Source organism: Macrobrachium nipponense, chromosome 10 (genome assembly GCF_015104395.2).
Source record: "Macrobrachium nipponense isolate FS-2020 chromosome 10, ASM1510439v2, whole genome shotgun sequence".
In the NCBI taxonomy this organism is placed as follows: domain Eukaryota; kingdom Metazoa; phylum Arthropoda; class Malacostraca; order Decapoda; family Palaemonidae; genus Macrobrachium; species Macrobrachium nipponense.
The window spans coordinates 73,086,266-73,107,387 of NC_087204.1; the positions used below are offsets into that span (position 1 = coordinate 73,086,266).

Below are 21,122 nucleotides of genomic sequence, written 5' to 3' on the forward strand. Positions count from 1 at the left end.
TGCACCGCATGCGGTCCTTAGCAGCAAATTCTGATTGGCTAACTGGCTCAGCTGCTGATCCCCTGTTGACGGATGCCTCAAGATCAGAGGTGGGTCCTATATGGACTCTGCAGAAGTCGCTCAGACCATTGTAAGGGAAGGGCGCCTCTCCTTGCAGGATTCTGATTGGTTGGAGGAGGCAATTGCATAATGTCACTACTTGCCAAATTGTCTCTGGCTAGTTGCTGTTGCGTAACATTATGCCTGGTGTAGTCTGGTGTGTCTTGATCTGGGGTGCCTTGTTCGGTGGTTGTATCTTGTGTGATTATCATTTAGAAATGCCATGCCGTCTTGGTTTGGGCTTCTCTGTAAGCTAGTAGGGAGTAGGAAGGCCTCTTGAGTAGTACTCAAAGAGGGCTTCTTGTCAAGGATGAGGATGGCTTCCAGCAAGCACAGTTTTCTTGGGTCTGGGGGATTGCTGATGATGGTGTTGATAATGCTGTCATGGGATGGAGCATAATTGTGACAGGTGAGGGCATGATTCTTGATAGCACCCTCTTGTATGTGACATGAAATCCTCTTTGTGAGCCACAGAGTAGTCATACCAATATATGTTCTGGGACATATGTGGATAGGACATTGATATTGGTATCTTACACTGGAATGCTCAATGGGGTCTCCTGCTGGGGGTGAGTGGTTGTTCCGCATTATCAAGTCCCGAGTTCTTTTGTTCTTGTAATATACAAGAAGCTCTGTGCTTTTTCTTTCCTTGGTGGGATGACATTTTCCATCACAATCTTCTTAATGGCTTTCTCCTCCTCCCGGTCCTTCAAGTGCATAAAGGCCTTGGAGTATAAAGTGATGGTGCCTTTTTCTTCTTAGGTACATCATCATTTTTATACCATTTCTCAAGAACTCTCTTGATATTATGATTAATGAGCTTATTAGAGTACCCGTTGTTTATGAGTACTTTCGAAGCTCTGTCTAATTCTTGATGCGTGTCCTGCCAGGTGAAGCAGTGTGACAGGCCCTGTTGTACGTAAGCCCTGACTGTGGTGCTGTTGAATCTCGCAGGGCGCTCGCTTTCGCCATTAAAGCCCATTCCTAAATTAGTTTTCAAAGTGAAGACAGAAGTCCTGAGGACGTCTTCTGTCTTTGAGATGAGTACATCAAGAAAGGGGAGCCTGTAGTCGGTGCTGAATTCTGTTGTATAATTCAGCACATTGCACTGCTGGAACGTGCAACGAAGTGTTTCAACTTCATCCTCGGTGTCCACTTGAACGAATATGTCTTCGATATAGGTGGCATATTTCTGGGGGCGCTGGGCCCTTTGAAGACTCGTTCCTCAATGGTGCCCATGTAGAAATTGGCAAATAGGACTTCTAATAGGGATCCCATCGCTACTGTCTTTCTACTGGTACATATGTCCTCGGTGGGTGGAGAATGGGGTCTTCTTCATGCACAAAGGCCCTATTCTCCATCCATAAAGGCCAGATGTTCTGGCAAAAAGATGGAGTCATGAAGAGAGAGTTTTCTCCAATATTAGAAAAGAAAGCAAATAACGAGGTATATTGATGATATCTTTGTACAAGTAGAGAACAAGGAAGACGTTGAAGCTGTCTGGCACATGTCCCAGCAATGCATTTCGCTGAATCATACTGTCAAATTCAGCAACAAAGGCCAGCTCCCGTTTCTCGACATCCTATTCTCCAAGACCGACAATGGCCAAAGAACTTCGGTCTACACGAAGCAGACAAACTTAGGGCTTTGCCTGAATGGTGACAGTAGTGAGTGCCCTGCAAAGTTCAAAAACACCACAGTCAGGGCCTACATTCAGAGGGCCCTCACACACTGTTTTTCCCGGCAGGACACTCACAAAGAACTAACCGAGTCACTCAGATGCTCTTTAATAATGGGTATCCGAATCTACTAATTAATAAAAAAAAAGTCAAAACAGAACTGGATTGGTGGTACTGTGAAATTGAGAGACTGCAGCTCCACCCCTACGAGAAGATCAAGCTGTATTATAAGGCAAGAATGCATGCATGTCACTGTGAGGACGAGGAAGCCATCTCCCACGACAGTATTATCAAGAATACTAAGATAATAGAGAGGGATCCTGACCAGTGACATTTACGTCTACTCAAGGCACTCCTCATACAACAAGAAAAGCCCTCACTAAATACGACACAGGAAGTGCTTTTCCTCCCCACCAACTTAAGAAGACATATGAATGTAAATAATAATATAAATAATACCAGACTGAGCAACACCCCCAACCCAAGAATACAAGATGAGATGAGCAGCCCAGCAGCCAATGAAAATTCATGCCACCATGACATCACGTGTCACGCAACGCCCAGGGACATCATGCCCCAGCCTCGACTGTCTGCCAGGTTGCAAAAGCATGACCTTCAACAATGAGAAGTGTCTTGAAAGAAACTTTCTCCAACCAATAGTAGGAACGCACTGCGCCACCAACCAATGAAAAATCAGCGAACGGTTGGACCCCTGCTGACCTACCACTTTATATATATTGAGTAGATCCTGACAGCATCTACAGTCTACTCCAACCCACTGCCATGATCATACTTGGATGATACCAAGAGAAACATTAATCACTACAAGATTTCGACTAAACCCAACATTGGTTTGTACTTTGATTTATTTATTTAGTTCCTGTAATAAATAAATTTTAGTGCAACAATATCCCTGAAATTGACTCCTGATGAATCATATCGGCATAATACTCGGCAGTTGTAATAGCAGAGAGAAAGCAGTTACGTATTAGAAAAATAGAGAGGACTATTTACAAGTTAAATGCAGCTGATGCAGCAATATCTTTCAATAACAATGATAATAATAAAAGTGCATGAAAAGGAATGGTATGCTTTGTCCCTTTTAATCAGGGTATATACTAATCAGTATAACCATTAATTGTTCGACAGATATCTTTTAAGAAGTGCTTATGTGGTTAGTTATCATTTAAACGTTTTACTTCAAGAAATTTATTTACTATATATAAGTTTTTAATTTTTATCCTCTTGACAGAATGCAGATCCTGGAGTGCATTCCCAGCTTAATTTGTCAGGATACCTCACACCTGTTGGAACAGCTTTGGCACTTCCAACAATCCAAGAAACCCAGGGAAGCACACCTCCAGAACAAGAATCGCCCATAGCAGCATCACATGCCCAAGACACTTCTAATAATACTTCACCTGGAGAGCAACCAGAGGGTTAGTATATTAATTTTCTGTTAATATCCTCATTTGTTTTCTTGATGAGTATTTTAAGAATGTAGTTCAGTAGACTGAATGCTCTCATCTTTAGATCATAGCCATTGAAACTCCATGGTTTAAAACCAAATTTAAAGCAACATTCATTATTCAGAAGTGCTTGTGATCAGTTTTGTCATGCATTTCTGATGAATTACGGTAATTGCAATATGTTGTGAATTAAGTCCTTTTAACAATACAAACTTTACTGCTCCTAGCATGGGGTACCATCTTGCCTCCTGTGTCCTTGGTTCTGAGAATTTTTATCCCAATGGTTTATTAGTCCCTTAGTGACAAAGTTTGAGGACTATTTATCTCTCCATATGTCCATATGTCCATCTGTCAGTCAGCCTGTACCTATGACACTTAATATTGTCATCATAACACCTACATGGTTGAATGGATTTCAGTCAAACTTTTTGATAAAGGTAGATCATCACACCTAAAATTGCTTTACATGGGGGGGGGGGAGTCCATTTGGTTTTCTATCTGTTGGTCCATCATTGTATTCGTCATTAAACATTTTCATCTCGACTCACACATTTGAGGGGATGTCAGTGAACTTGGCATAAAGGTAGATCATTGTGTACAGATGTATGACAAGGATCCCCCATAAGGGGGTAGTGTCATCAGTGCGCCTCATGTGGTGCACTTTAGGCATTACTTAGGGCTTTAGCAGTGTCCCTTCAGCCCCTAGCTGCAACTCTCTCATTTCTTTTACTGTACCTCCATTCATGTTCTCTTTCTTCCATCTGACTTTATACCCTCTAAAAATTGTTTCCTAGTGCAACTGCAAGGTTTTCTTCCTGTTACACTTCCAATCTTCTTACTGTCAATTTCCTTTTCAGCACTGAATGGTCTCATAGGTCCAGGCACTTGGCTTTTGGCTTAAATTCCACATTCTATTTTACAATAGGGGTCATTTGTCTGTATCTCTATATGTCTGTCACAGCTTCATTTTTGTATTATTGTTTTGAAAATGAAAGACTAAGTCTGTATTTGGTATTCTTACTCCACTAATGAAGATTTTTCAGAAGATATAGTACCAGTTATTGTAACTGTCATGACCATTGAAGTGATTTCTGATAATATCTAGGTTGTAACTTTGTGACCTTGATCATGACCTTACTAAAGCTAGCTGTTATTGCATAAGGCAGAGTTTCTTCATTATTTCATTAGTATTCAGAATTCTCTAAAAAGGAGGTAGCCAGGTGTTCAACAAACACACTCAATGCTTGTTTACTTTATGTATTTCTTTTTCACAGGTGCAGATGAAAATATGAGTTTAGTTAATGGTTCCAACACTGGAGCCAAGCCTCCAGCAGTGTCAGTCCGAATGGCAGCAGCAGCTGCTGCAACAAAACTCCCACGCAATTGCTCCCAGCCCATTATGGCTAGAGATCCTTCAAAGTTCATCCCCAAAAATGGCTCAGTTCCCAATTTTGAAAGAAGATTCTCTAAAGTTGACATTGCTAATCAGATGAAGGTAAGAGGATATTTTCTTAATATATATCAGGTGGATCTTTTGAAGTCATTCATATTTTCCATGAAGTTTATAATATTTATACCCTAAGTAAGATGAAGCTAGACTGTCCCATTGCAGGAATATTGTTTTAATTCTTGTAAGGTAATTAACAAAAATTTAGAATTTGCACCTGTTGTATAAGTCATTTAATCTTTTGGACTAGTTTGTAACTGTAGTTGAATCTTTGATATGAAATATCTACAGCATTATTAATATTAAACTGTAATTTTAATTTTTTTATTAAAGATATTTTAGTCATTAGTACTAATAATTCCACAAGCATGTGATGTCAGTGCATCAGTTGGCAAAAGAAATCTTTCAGATAAATTTCAAAGATCATTATTGTAAGAATATTAGCAGGATATGTAATTGATGATGACATAAAAATTTCTTTTACTGGATTTGTTCTATTAAGTCAGAATACTGTAATTGGAAATCTTGTATTATTATAAACACACACACTTGTTGTGATAACCTCTTGGCATCTGAAAAATGTAAGGTGCCAAGCCTTGCAGTGTCTATCAGATGCCTGTAAAGCACGTGTAGCTTATTTCAATATGATTTTATGGACTGCATTGCTTATGCTTTCCAAAATCCTTTCCAATCTCTCTAGGTTATTCCAGCAACACCAAAAGCTTCTACAACAAATCTCAGGGGGCTTGGTTCTCAAGACTTGCGACGTGTTTCATCTGGCTATGGTCGTGTCAGTTCCAATGCCTCATTTGATGTAGAAGCAGTAGGAGGACTTAGGCAGAGACGTGCGTCGGTACGTACACTGTATTTTCGCATTTCTTATATTATATAATTATATAAAATTCATAACTACAGGGTCAAACTTATTTTCTATTACATATATAATCTATATATGTATATGAAATAGATGTATGCATATAGATGTGTATCTGTATGTGTGTGTATGTGCCACATACACTGACACGCATTGAGCAAACTTGCTATACATCTAGGAAAGAATACTGTGGGGGTAAGATATATGTGTTCGCGGATTTCTGTATGGACCTTTTATGTATACTACCCATGATTTGCAGAAAATTTGCATATTCCCATTATTTTTCTGAGAAATATCCACATATTACTGAATTTTGATAATATCAGTTTCATAATTGAATGTACTTTTCATGATAAAACTATTTAGAAAAAAACAGGTATAATAATTTTTAGTGGGTTTTTCTTGAGATTTAACCAACAAAATAGTTAGTGTTGAGCATTTTTAGGGGCTCTTAAGTGTTTATGGATCCTAGCTTTTTGTGAGGGAGTCTGTTACACATCCCCTGCAAATACAGGGGTTCCACTGTAGTGTCTAATCCATAATTTTTAGGTCGCTGAGATTAATAGTGACACCTCCGATGCCCTTCAAGTCCAAGTTGCAGCCCTGATAGAAAGAGGAAGTGGGAAGGTGGTGAAGTCTAAAAATAACCGAAAAATACAGAAATTAGTCTAATCCAAAGCTTTTAAGGTCACTGAGATGAATATGTAGTGATACTCCCAATGCCCTTAAGTCCCAGTTCAACCCTGATAGGAAGGAGGGTGAGAACGGGTGAGAAATAAAATGTAAAAAATTATGGATATACTGTCTAATCCATAGTTTTTGAGGTCGCTGGGCTGAACAGCGATATTCCTGATGCCCTTCAAGTCCAAGTTCAGTCTCAATAGGAAGTGATGAAGTATAAAATGTCAAAAATGTTGGGCACAGAGAGAGAGAGAGAGAGAGAGAGAGAGAGAGAGAGAGAGAGAGAGAGAGAGAGAGAGAGAGAGAGAGAGAGAGAGTGTTTATTGGTTGTCATTCAGAGTTTTCCCAGCCAGTATTATATATATAATGGAATATATACTCCATCTTATTTTGGAAAGTATAGGTATTGATTAATCTTTCCCTTTACCTCATTTCAGCAAAAATCCATGATGCTTCGACCGATGTCACGTCAAGATATATTCTATTCAGGTAGTATTGCAAATTTACGGGAATTCAAATCTCAAGCATCCATGTTATCATATCGTGAGTCAGCCCTCAACCTTCAGGGTACTGGTGCCTCAAGGGTTGTTCTGGATGCAATTGATGGACCTGAGGATGAAAAAGGTACTGTATATACTGTAGAATTTGCATATGTGTGTGTGTGTGTGTTTCTGCTTTTGTATGATTAATCTTAAAGTATTTAAAATTTATTCTTAAATATTACTTTACTCTTAGATATTAGAAGCTTATTGCTCTATGTTCTGGAATATTGTACGGCACTTAAGGTTTAATGTACTGCATTTATTCTGTTCTTTTTTTCTCCCGTTAGTTTGCTGTTCATGCCTGCCAGAATCCATGCGAGGAACTCTCAGCCAAATGATGGATTTTTCACTTTTGAAAAATCCAGTCTTCCTTATGATTGGAGTTGCAAATCTGTTTGGTATGTTGGGCTTCTACACTCCATTTGTATACCTGCCAGCTGCTGCACAGGAAAAGGTACATACATTACAGTACTCCCATTTTCATAAGATAAAATGTATGAAAGACTAATTAATCTGTTCTGTAAGTCAGATGATTAAGAAATGTTGGCACAGGAAAGATTGTGAGAGTTTAGCTTTATTTCAGTTATTGGTACTCCAACACTTCCTTTTCAACCAGCCCGAGAAGAGTCTATTTAAGACTCAGAGGTCTAGAAAAACTAAACCCTATTAATAATAATAACCAACACTTCCTCAGTACACTTATCAAAATGGCAAATTTTGAATCAATCTGCATTTTTCATAGCTTACAAACCTGAGGTCTTAACAATATCAGTGACTGTATAACCAAGATTGGTTATTAATAAATAGGTAATAATTCTGAATCATTCTTGTATTTATGAAATTTGTCATAAAAAAATAAGTTCATGCCCACAGAACCACAGAAATATGCCTAGAAAACTCACCTCATTACAAAGAATTGTGTTTTAAGCTTTTAGTTGTTTTAGTTTTTTGAGTTACCATGTTCTGTTTTGAAGTATGAGTGTTGTCTTCCATATATTAAAATATATTACTTAAGAATTTATTACATTTCCAAGTGATTTACTACTTATCAGATCATTTCAAGTTATTCTAAATTTGAAGTCTTGTGCCATACAAAAATGAAATGTATATGTACATAGTTCACTCCAGTCACTGGAGAGTAAAAGATTACATTGATGAGAAATATTGGAAATTTTTCAAAGAAAAACTACTGTTCATTCCTAGGAAGTCAGCATTCAAATTTTGTTGAATTCTTAATGAGAAACAACTTTAATAACTTTCATTTAGAACTGACTGTACAGGCATTTTATTTATGGAGAGTATACTTGCACATTGAATTGACAGTCATTTTACTTTCTCCATTTTTTTGCTCCTGTAGCATAAAATCCATTTTGTATTTACAGGGTGTGGACCCAGAATATTCTACATTCTTGATATCCCTCATTGGAATTACCAATACTGTAGGCAGAGTCTTATCTGGCTTAATTGCTGATATGCCCTGTGTGAGTGCTCTGTGGATCAACAATATTTGCATCGTTATGTCTGGCGTCTGTGTCTTCCTGACCCCACTGGCACACTCTTATGGATCATTTATTGCTCTTGCACTCTTCTTTGGGTTCTTTGTCTGTGAGTACTTTCTAGTTGTTTTTTCAGTGTACATATAGTATTGCTATCTTGTTATGATTCACAGTAGTATTGATGTAAAACTAAATCTCCAGTGTGTGAATTATGAGAATCTTTTTTACTCTGTTCCTGTTTAAAAAAAACATAATTTAAAGAATTCATTAAAATTTCTGGGCTGCAGTTCATAACTTTTCTTGGCCCATGAATACGACTTTTAAGTATATATTTTTATTTACATACCAAGTTAAATTCTTCAGTACAGTACTTCAGTATTTTAAAGATGCAACTGTCAAATTTGTATAATGATTAAGCTTCTTTTTTGCTGTAAATATGGAACCCTGTAAACTTCCATCTTGATAATGCAAGCATTTGGGCAATAGCCTATGCAGGCTGTAGACAACAAAATAAAATTTTCACTCAGTATACTTCAATTGTCTCAAAGAAAATTAATACAAGGTATTATACACTGTAAATGGTATTTCATGCGGTGATTATTTCAGAGAACTAATCTTCGGTGAGGTGGTCACAAGTTTAAGATAGAAAATTACTTTTTAGGGTCGTACTTAGAAATACTTTTCAAAAGATAAGCATGATTGAAAATATGCATTTCCAAATCACTGCAATGTATTGGGAATGAACTAAAAAAACATTTTCTCTGATTATGAATACCATTCATATTTAATAGCCATTACATACATTTAAACGCCTGGGAAAGGTTGAAAAGCTTCAATTTAAGGATAGAATTGCAGAAACCAGGATTAAAAACAACAGTAGTTGAAAATATCTGCCAGACTTTTTTTATTCTCTGCCACGTATATTGATTCTTCAAGCAATTTAAGAAAGATGGCAGATTTAATATTCTAGTACATAAAGATATTAGAAATTTATCGAAAAAGTTAAAATGTTGAAAAAGTTGCAAATGGACTCCTTCAGCCTGGGTTCTCTTGAGTGTATCTGTATTAAATTATCATAGACATGTACTTTGCAAGTACTATACTGTAGTATTTAGAATTACCAGAAGCAAGTATTATCTAGATGGAGGTAGCAAGGTCTAATGTTCACATAAAAAGTGAGCAGCCACTTTTTACCATATTTTAGTTGATATCAACAGAAACCTTGCTTTTTCTTTTTATGTATATTTTCTCAATACAATCACAGGTTAGGAAACTAAGAGAAAAGCTTGTAACTGCACCCACATTTGCTGACTTCAACACTCTTGATTTTCCGAAATGGTGTCTAAGCTCTCCAAGTTTTATTTTGATCCTGTTTGAAAAATCCATCTCATCACTACCTTTTTTTTTTTTCAACAGCTACAACATTTTGTTATCCTTGTATGAATTCTTTAACAATTCAATACACACCTTTATTTCTTTCAGCAGCAATTACCCTTATTTAATTTTATAAGTCATGCGAGCAGACTTGAGACCATATTATTTGTCTTCTCTCTTTTTGGCAAAGGATATATGTTATCAAAAGTAAAAATAGTTTTTGTAGTTTTAACTATTAATATGCTAATGATTACAGTGCATGCATACATACAAAATTAATTATATAGCTGATACTTAGTTTAATATACAGTATAAATTAGATTTTTTTTTACAGAAACCTATTAGCTACACATAGTTCATATCACCAACAACCATAATATTTTACATGATTAAAGTGACAGTACGTATTTTCCTTGGTTTGATTTTACTGTGTGGACACTGAACAGCCACAGACCAATTATACAATAAAATCGTCTATGCTGAAAACACTTCATTTACTGTTTTGGCAATTACATTTATACTGATTCATTTATACTATGATATTGGTAAGATTATGTGAAGAGACAAAATACCATGTAGTACATGCAGCTCATCATTTCTTGAATGTTCGTATGCTCCTGCACTATCCAATGTGTCCTAATCTATGGTATTTCATAATATAGTACACAGATACTTGAGAATGTTTTCATGTTTCTCCGATTTTGTTGTACTTTTTCCAGTTTTGTTGATGTGTCAAAGGAGTAATAAATTTTCTTTAGAAGGATAATGAAGCAGTACTTTGTTTCTCATCATTGAATGAGAAAGCATTGGAGAACTGAACAAAAGGTACATTTTTTGAAAAATGTTGTGGATAAGATAATCTATACGTGCTTCTCCCTACATATTGATTATTAGAATTTTCAGGTATCATATATTTCTTGTCAAAGAGAAGAAAGATGATGTTACTGCTCTTGTATTATTGCATACTTCAGTATTATTTTGTGCTTCAGTTAAACCCAGAATATGTTTTGTGCTTCATTTTCAACTTTATTTTTCCTGCAAGAAATTTTTTATTTTGTTATTAATCTCATGTAGGATATGTTTGGCATTATTATATTAATGACCACAGTTAATGTTTTTCAGGCGTTAATTTTTACCTGAACAGCTTAAACATTACTATTCTAAAAGTGTTATCATTGAAGATGATAATTCTGTCTGAAGAAAGATACTGTAGAGTTATCCATCCTATTACTTGAAAAAAATGGGCAATTACAAATTATATATCAAGATTTAGAATAAAAACCATTATAACAAAAGTAAATTATGGTCATTTATTATAATTAGTCAGCATATGCAAACTCTTTTTATGCAAAAATTAATGGAAGTAATTTTTTGTTCACTCATAACGACCATTATAAAATCTTAAAATTTATATTAGTAGTTATTTAGATATTGCACCATAGTTTCAAATGCTTTTTATTTTATAGTAGAAGACACTCTTCATTACCAGCCTGCTTTAAACTTGATATGGGCTGTTTGGATGTTTGTTTCATATGTTAAAAATTAGAGGGTCTTGTGCTCCTTTCCTATTCGTTAATTAGATAAAAATAATTATATCTAACTTGAGTATGTTTCTACTTATTTTTCTTTAAGAGTCTTAGAACAAATATAGAAAATTAATTTTCATTGTTGTTTTGAAGCATAAACTCTATGTTTTTTAGAGTAGTTTTTTCTAATACAGTTGTTTTAATTAAATTAAATTGAATTGTTAATGATACTGATCTATTGTGTGGGCAAATTTTCATATGCTAATTTTTTTCAGATTTTCTTTCCTATTTGGTCATTGCCTTCACTTTTCTTAATAACAACAAAACATGATTTTTTTAAAAAGAATTTCCAATATTTCTTCACAGTTGCATGGTAGCTGAGTAGTGGGTGAAATTCTTCCTGTGCTCTTCTTTTTTCTTTCTGTTAAATTAACTGATTCACTGACTGAAACATGTATTTATTTTTATCACATTTAACATACCTCTCATGTGCAATTGGGATCCTGGAAGTGTGAGACATTTAATTCTTTTTTTTTTTACTTTTCAGTTTTTTCTCTCATTAAGTTATGAAAGGTCACAGGAGTCATTACAAAGTAGTCATATGTGCTTGATAACCTTAATTTTATAGGATTTTCTTGGATCGTTGTTTCATGTAAAATCACTCCCTTTTTGAGTTGTAAAACCAGAATCACACAAACTTTGTGCTGACATTTTGTTTTGGTATTATGTATAAATTACTATGTACTGTCATTACCCAACATTTACTTATTTACTCCTTTTAAATAATTTTGATAGGTGGTTCTTTACCTGCACTGAGTACAAGCAATGAATAGTGTTGATAAATCCTTGTGCACTGTAGAAGGCCAGATTAGCTGAACAAAGCAAAGTGCATTTTACAGAATAATTCACAAGTTTAGCTTTATGATTTAAACCATGTAGTATAACAAAGATCATGAGTGCAAGGCACAATAGTGTGAATATAATTTTCCGGTACTGCAAGTCTTAGTAAATAGGGATGCCATGACCTCCAACACAGTAATGATTATGATGACTGAATGTATAGGATATTTGCAGTTAGGTAAATTTCATGGTATATCAGTAGTTTCACAAAATAGTATTTTTTATAAGTAACTCGGTAATTACTTAGCTAAGAATTGCTACTTACACGGCAGCTTGGATTTTGAATTTGCGGTAGCGATTCTTTTGTTTCGGTAGGTGACTTGCCTGGCCCACTTCCAGAGAAAGAGGGGAATAACAGAGCCAAGAGCTCAATTTGTTTCTGCCAGCTTATGGCCACACACTGTTATAAGAGTGCAACTTGGTTTTGAATTTTTATTGATATCTTCCCTATCGATGAAATATTTTGCCTATGTATTTAGTAGTTAGGTTTTTCAGTGAACCTTTAAATTGACAATTATTCTCTTAGTAAGATTTACCAATTTTGATTTTTGCTGGTAGTTTACTAATGTCTGACTCTAGCGCTTCTAGTTTTCGGTATTGCTGCAAGGGCTGCATTACTCGATTGATGAAAGCATTCTATGATTCTCATAGCCTCTGCACTAATTGTGGAGGGCAAATTTGTACAATTGACCTTAACTGTGATGAATGTAGGGATTGGGACAAGAAGAAATGGAAGGCCTAAACTTCTCACTTGACAAAGTTAGAGACAGACCGTAAGAGAACAGCGGCTTCTAGAACCGGTGATAAATCATTTGCTAGCCAGAGTATGACTCCTAAGTATAGTAGTGTAGATGTACCTGATGTTTCTTCTGCTCACTTTGTCTCCTGTGTCCAGCCCTCCTCTGATACCACCTACTCCTTCACCCGGCTCATGCTCTTCTGAACCTGATTGCTTTGCCTGACTCGAGTCTAAGTTTGACCATAAGTTTGGTTTTATTGTGAATACAGTGGCCCAGTTAGGGGCAAAATAAGTGAAAGAAGTGCCAGTGAAGTGATAGTGGAGGAGGTGGCTGCCTGTCCCACTGACTCTCCCAGGCAAAGGTCACTACCATACACCCCTAATCCTGGGAGGAGGCATACCAGAAGCCCAACAGAGGTCAGTGAGGTCTGCCCACTGGTAGACACCCCATCAGTCATACCTGTTGCATCCTAGGTTGCAATAAAAGATAGCCATTGGAAAGGCTTCTCAGATGTGCATCATCTTTCCTCGAGTTTTGGAGAATCCAGTCCTAGTAGAAGGTGCCAGTGGTGGTTCTCAGATGAGTCTTGTCCCCTGAGGAGGCACTCGACTTATAGAGACCAATCTTCCCCGCTACCCAGCAAAAGATTCAGAGAACCTCCCCATAGCCCACAACCTTCTTGCAGCAATTGGGACAGCCTGGAATGCTTTTCTTCGACTGACTAGCAGTATTTGACACGTAGGCATTCGTCTTTGTCTTATAAGCGTTTGTTTTTGTCTTCCAAACGCTCTTCCTCTCATGAGGGCCCACACTCCTTGACAAAGTGTCCAGCAGCAGCCGAGAACCAGTTGATGCCCGAACGTCCCACAGTCTCTGAGCAACCTTTGGCTCCCAAGCACCCAGTGTCAGCTGATTGCTCGGTGCTAGTTTATGTTGGTTTGGCATCTTTTTCCAAGTGCCCAGTGCCAGCTCTGGAGCTCGTGTTTCCATCTGGTTCATTACCCAGTACGAGCCCCTCATTCGCTCCGATCCAGCATCAGTTGGACAGTATTTTAGGACTCCTTCAGAGGACTTCTTTGTCAGTCAAAGCCCCTACAGATCCTTCACTGTCTCCAATTTTATCGGATGGGGAAGATTTAGGCCAGGCCACTGCCCCATCAACCTACACATCCTTGCTTAGGTATTTGCTGCTGAACTTCTCAGATTTTTCACTCCAGCAGCTCCTGCTTCTCCGGCTTCATCCTTCATGACGAGCAATCAACCAGCAGATTCAGCCAGACTACTTAAAATGGTTCTCTCATCTTCTTCAAAGAAAGCTTTGTGTGAAGTAAAAGGTTGGCTTTCTGGAAAGAGAGAACAGGGCAAGGCGTCATTCAGTATGCCGCCATCTTGTCTTTCGCACAGAAGGTATTTTTTGTACTACTGGAGAAGCCCCCTCCTGGGGAGTGGCTGCTACCTCTCAAGGGGACTTCTCCAAGCTTATCAACTCGATGTTTAGGTCCGCCTTCACCTCTGCTAAAGTAATGTTTTCTGCTTTGGAGATGGATCATTTGCTGGAGAATCTATTTAAGGTATTTGAGGTGTTGAGCTTCCTCGATTGGTCTCTGGGGGCATTAGCCAGGAAGGTTCACGAACTTTCCTCACTACCAGAAGACAGTGCTGCAGACCTTCTCAGTGTACTCACCTGTGCAAATAAGGCTGTTAGGGATGTCTCACAGGAGTTGGCCTCCCTCTATGCCATGGACATTCTTAAAGAGAGGGAACTTTGGGTTTCTTTTACCTCCAAGGGCGTGACTACATCACAGAAATCTGCTAGTCTCTTCTCGTCTTCGACAAATACCACCTGTTCCCACAGGCTGCAGTTAATGAGACTGCCCCACACTTACACAAGAAATTGACATGATCTTCTTACACAATTGACTAGACACCCCAGGGAGTGAGTCACTTTCAGCTCTAAGTCATCATCACCTTTTCCGCCACAGCCCTTTTGAGGCAGCAGACAGAGGTCGCAGTCAAGACCTCGAGCAACGGTTTGTTTTGCCTTGCGAGCTATCAAGAAATCCTCCTTGAAGCCTTCCACTCCTCAGTGAGGATTCAGTACTCCATGCCCCCATGGATACCAGGCTCCAGCTCTTCTGGGAGAGAGTCCAAAAAGGCCAGAACAGTGGGTAGTATAACTTCTAAAGGAAGGGTACTCTATCCCCCTTCAAGGAGAGACCACCCTTGGTCAGCACTCGCACTCCCGTCACATTGATGGCCTACTCTGTATGATCGGAGAGGTATTCAGCCCTCTCAGAGGAAGTCTCTTCCCTCCTCAAAGAAGGGGCAATAGAGGTAGTCAAGAATGTTGGGTTGAAAGGGTTTTACAGTCAACTAGTATTCGTAATACTCAAGGCTACAAGAGGATGGAGACTGGTCTTCGATTTGAGTGCTCTGAAGGTGTTCGTAGAAAAGACAAAATTCCATATGGAAACAGACCAATTTGTCCTTGCATCCATTCATCAAGGAGACTGGATGATCTCCCTCAACGTGCAGGACGCGTACTTCCACATTCCTATTCATCTAGACTCGAGGAAGACCTCAGGTTTGTTTACATGAACCAAAGTGTTTCAGTTTCAACACTGTTTTGGCCTCTCAACTGCCCCACAAGTTTTTACCCGAGTTCTCACTCCCCTGGCAAGATGGCTTCATTTGTGAGGCATCAAAATCTATCTGGATGATTGGCTAATTCGTTCACTGACGAAGGAACAGTGCATGGAGGACCTTTGAAAAACCATATTATTGATGCAAGACCTGGATTTCCCTGCAGAAATCCAAACTGACTCCTTAGAAAATTCTCTTTGGGGATGAAGATAGATTCACAGACTTTTCAGGCTTTTTCATCCCCCAAAAGAGTAGAAGGCTGCCCGAGGAAAGTCGGTCATTTCCTTTCCCTACGAACTTCCTCAGCCACCCAATGGATGAGTTTGCTGAGCACCTTAGTGTTCATGGGACAATTTGTAAGGTTGGGAAGGCTACACATGAGAGTGCTACAATTTTTCCTAAGGGTTAGTTGAGATCAAAGGACTTATCAATTTACACTTTCTTCCAATAATGTAAGAGATCAAGGAGGACTTGTGTTGGTGGAACTCTGTAGACAGGTTGATGGAAGGAAAGTCTTTTCCCAGTGAACCCTGACCTAGACTTCTCTGACATGTCAGGTCTAGATTGGGGAGCTCTTCTAGGGGACAAAGAAGTTTTGGGGACGTGGTCACAAGAGGAGAGAGAGCTACATTATCAACCTCAAGGAGTTAAGGGGAGTGGAGGTCTGCAACAAGATGGTGGCGATCCATGCCGACAACACCACAGCACTAGCATACATCAGACTTCAAGGGGGAACTCACTCGTTCTCTCTCTGTAAAACAGCGAAGACTCTGCTTCTTTGGGCAAATCAGAACCAGACCAAATTGGTCACAAGATTCATTCAAGGAGAGTGTGTGGTAGCAAATGAACTGAGCCATCGTAACCAAACTCTCCCAATGGAGTGGTCTCTGGACCACCGGGTTTGTGCCAACTTATGGAAATAAATCCAACCGTGGATTTATTTGGGACATCCAGAAACAATCATCTACCTTTGTTCTGCTCCCCCTTTCCCAGATCCTTTAGCTTGGGCAATGGACGCCATGCTTCAGGATTGGTCCAATATGGATCTTTAAACCCTTCCCTCTATTCAGGACACTAAGGGAAGTCCTGAACAAATTTCAGACTCACCAAAATATCAAGATGACCCTTAAAGCTCCATTTTGGCCTCAAAAGGAATGGTTTCCAGAACTTCTCAGACTCCTGGTAGACTTCCCAAGGTTCCTTCATTCGATTCCAAGTCTGCTCGGGCAACCCCATTTCAGGAGGTTTCATCAGTACGCATACAAGTGAAGGGGTTTTCAAGGTCTGTGGCAGAAGTTATTGCTAAATGTAGAAGACAATCTTCCAACAAATTCTACAAGGGGAAGTGGACAGTTTTTAGGCTCTGGTGTAGAAGATGTAATCATATCTAAGATCAGACTACTCATACATATCCTCCTAATCCAGGAGGGAGGGAGAACGAGAGAGAGAGAGGGGGAACGGCCCCTTCCTCTCTTTTCCCGAATATGATAAATACGATAATAATGATATTGTGCACTGTTATAATCATGCCGAGATAGGTGCCAACCCGCCCTTAAACCGGTGGGGAGGGTGCCTTTTATTTACGACGTAAACTAACGCACTGCTCTGTACCCCCAACGAAAGCCAAGAGCGGGTTAGGCCTACTCTAATATCAGTACGGATAGGTATTGTAAAACATATATGATACTGATAACAATGCATCAATTTAGAAAAAGTACATATACCTAACATATAATTGTAAATATTTCGTAGGTCTTGTGTGCTGAAAAATTGCACACGTTCCGATGACGCTCCCAAAATGGCGGCTCAGCCGACGGCGCCTACAATACTATTCTGAAGGGCCGAAGGCGACTTATGGGAATAATTCAATCATAAAAATCAAAAACATGTAAATTGGGGTACTCAACTTAGGTGCAGAAGAAACATCTGCCGTAGCCATGGTGAAAAAATGGACAAAACTGGACAAAACTCCTGGAGCGAAAAGACTTGAAACACACACAAAGACCGCTAATACAGGAATGAGCTAGCCGCATGGGTATTAGTAGTAGTAGTGAGTGGAGGGTGAGGCGGGGGACGCTTGGAACGGCTCCCACTGCAGAGGGATTTTGAAGAGGAAGTCTTCTAAGTGGCAGAGGATCTGTGAATAGTAGCTTCCACTTCACCCCTTTACTTATACCGACGCCCTTCGGGGTGCTTGCACTGAGGGTAGTAACTTCAGCATACCATGTAAGCTTTTTCTCTGGTATATTTAGGATATATTTATACTTGAAAAATGAGCTACAGGGATTTTTCAACGGGCGACACAGGTCTTCCCCCAGAAATAGATTTTTCCTTCGTCAAAATCCCTTATTTCAGCTTCTCAGACAACTACCATAGTCGTCATCGACCCTAAGAGGGCATAAGTCGATGCTCAGTTTGGTGTTTCGACACAGGTCTTGAGATATCTTTGAATTAGGATATCTCTGACCTCATTAAGTCATTTGACACGACCAGACTTAGAAAGGAAGAGACATTTTCTTGGAATCTGGTCGTAATCCTCAAATGGCTCTCGAGTCCACGCTATGAGCCCCTCACTGAGGGACCTTATGAGGAAGACAATTTTTCTCGTAGCTCTAGTTACTGGGAGACTAGAAGAGTTAGCGAGCTCCATGCAATTGATAAAAGGATTGGGTTCTCCCAGGAGGATGCAGACTGGCGTTTCTGGCACAGGAGGAGAATTCGTTGCAACCCTGGCCTCGTTCTTTTACAATCAAAAGTTAAGTGGATATTTTAGGCACAGAAGAAGAAAAGAGAGCTCTTTGCCCTGTGAGAGCTATTAAATACTATCTCCAATGGACTGAGTAAATCAGAGGACTGGCAAGTAACCTTTGGTGTTCTTAAAAAAAAAAAAAAAAAAAAAAAACTTTTAGACCCTTGTCAAAGAATGCCATCTCGTTTTTTTTCTCAAGGGATTGCTCATTTTGGAGGCACACTTCCAGATTGGAGAAGACATCTTTCCTGTATTGAAGGGTAGAGCTCATGATATAAGGGCAGTTGATACCTCAGTAGCTTTTAAGCATAATTTATCCCTCTCCTCTGTTCTACAAACAACATACAGTGAACCCCCATATTCGCGGGTGTCTCTATGAAACGTATCTACCCATTATTTGCAGAAAATTTGCCAATTTGGGGTATTTTTCACCAAGAAATATTTTCTAAATGTATTGTGATAAAACTAAGAAAATATTCAGATATAAGCATTTTTAGAGGGTTTTTCTTGTGTTTGAACTATCAAAATAGGCAGTTCTAAGCATTTTTGAGGGGTTTTAAGTATTCTCAGATTTTAGCTATTTGCGGGGGTGGGGCGATGGCATCTGGAACGCATCCCCCCCGTGAATATGGGGGCCTTCACTATACTATACTGGAAATGCAAGTCATTCTTCGCAATGCATTATTTACAAGACGTAGAAATGGTCTATGAGAACTGCGGTACCTTAGGACCTTTACTGTAGCTGGCATAATGTTGGGGAGGAAGTGTAGGAAGCATCCCTTCCATCCTTCTGTCTCTTTGCCTTGACATGGGGTTTCAAGTCCTAGGGGAGCCTGGGGCTGGTTATATTTTTCCAGTTGTGGTGTAGGTGACTGCATTGTCTGGTTTTTCTTGATTCTGATACTGTGCCCTGGGCAGGGCAGATTGTAATGCTTTGTTAGCCATCAGAAATGTCGTTCGCCCCAAAACTCCTATTAATACTCATCATTCGTCAGAGTACTCCTTCGTTGTGAAGTTCCCACTTGAGTAGAGACGTTTCACGGCTATTACTGCCACACCGCCACATGTTGAGATGAGCAACAACCAGAGGCAGTATCTACCTGCAATAGCCCTCTCACCAAGTAAGGAACAACAACATTATATATCAATTCTAGACTATTTTCTGTTCTCAAATTCCTTAACCTTATTACATAATGTTTTGGGTAGATATCCATGAATCCCCACCACCTGTCAATGTGGATTCAGCTAAGTAATTACTGGATAAGTTAATTATATAAAATGTCCTATAAAAATGACATTTTTATAATAAAATATAAAGTTTTATGGATGGAGCCAGCCTTCCGTCCCTTGCATGGACATTTAAGCTTAAACAAATTGAGCTCTTGGCTGAGTCATTCCTCTCTTTCCCTGAAAGTGGGTGGAGCTAGTCCCCTACCTAAACAAAAGAATCACTACTGCAAATTTAAAAATTCAAGCTGTCATGTCAGTAGAAACTCTTAGCTAAGTAAGTACTGGGTAAGTATGTAAAACCTTATTTTATTATAAAAATGTCATGTTAATACATGTAATTTTAGTTAACTTCTGGCAAAAACTCAGTTGTATTCACATTTGGCTCAGCAGAATAATTTTCTGTAAAACACTAGACCTGGGCAGAGAGTCCTCACCTCTTCCTTCAGAAATATTAGACTTGGAGTAAAGATGTTCAGTACTGTGGTGGAGCTGTCACAAATCAGCTATATAGTAGGTGTACTTCATTTACATCAGTCAAACTTTTGGGAATGTGCATGTATCATGAAAAAAGAGTATAGATTAACTGGGCTACTGAATGTTTTATACAGAAATCCTATGGGAAGGAGCTACAGGTGCCTTGGTGTAATTGAGCTCCAGCTAAACATGAGTTTATTAGTTTGGAGAGAGGGATTGAAAGATAAGGAAACATATATGAGATCTCAGCATTACTGAATGGTAATTTCTAGAAGCACATTGAAAGGCCAAAGCCAGTGCTCACTGAAGCCATAAAAATAAATATTCTGGACAATTCCTTCGTCCCATGCCTGTGTTGCTTTCAGTCCTCCACTTGACTCACTTTCATGCAAACTACCTTATGCATAAAAAAAATAACAACTAAAAGTAATGCAGTAGGGCAAAAGGAAAATTAGCATTGAAGACTGTGTCAAATTTCTCTCCTCTAAAACATTTTTTTCAATAAACTAACACATTTAACAGTGCATTTAAACAACTGAACATCTTAGTTAGGGAGGTTCAAGTGGTTCACTAGAATGCAAAAGGAAACATAATCCCTTTTACCAATACCCAAATCTTCAGGCCATAACATGACTGGACTGACAGTTCTTTACCATAGTTATTACAAAAAGGGAATAACTATAAGCTTATACATGTGAGTGTGGATGAAGTTCCATTTCTTCATAAAAGCTGGCTGGCTGTGTCAAAAAAATTCTTTTTAACCAAAAGATTTACCGAAAGTTTTTTTGACACACTACCTTTTCCTTGCCAATCTTTAAGACATTTTGAAAATTTTGAACAATAAAAATAATTATTTATGTACTGCAAGTTTGTGTGATTTTGGTGTAAAATCTAAATATTTAACTGCTTTGGAGGGGTTGCTGTGGTAGTGTTTAACACTCGCCCCAGTTCTATACCGACACCTTTTATTTAGGTGAGCGAGTCAGAGACTTCTGTCATGTCCAATTTAGCAGTTCTCTGGTATCATAGCAATATTTTACTAGAAATAGTGCTAAAGAGGACACATTTCACTGGGCGACACGGCTTCCTCGCCCAGAAATATTTTTCCTACGTCAAAATCCCTTATTCGCATCTCAGTTCCTGGATATTGCACATAATTGCAACAATGTTAACAGTGTAGTATAGGGCTCACTACTTCA

General features: G+C 38.6%; 1 protein-coding gene across 13 annotated transcripts in view; it reads left to right on the forward strand.

Moving 5' to 3' along the window:
- Positions 1–21,122, forward strand: part of LOC135223692 (uncharacterized) — a 299,245-nt gene that overhangs the window by 198,040 nt on the left and 80,083 nt on the right. For all 13 annotated transcript variants that reach the window (XM_064262401.1, XM_064262402.1, XM_064262397.1 and 10 more), the window contains 6 exons: positions 3,031–3,217; positions 4,522–4,742; positions 5,395–5,547; positions 6,687–6,873; positions 7,079–7,245; positions 8,174–8,396. In XM_064262401.1, the coding sequence (XP_064118471.1) occupies positions 3,031–3,217; positions 4,522–4,742; positions 5,395–5,547; positions 6,687–6,873; positions 7,079–7,245; positions 8,174–8,396 (1,138 nt within the window). The remainder of the gene's footprint in view (positions 1–3,030; positions 3,218–4,521; positions 4,743–5,394; positions 5,548–6,686; positions 6,874–7,078; positions 7,246–8,173; positions 8,397–21,122) is intronic.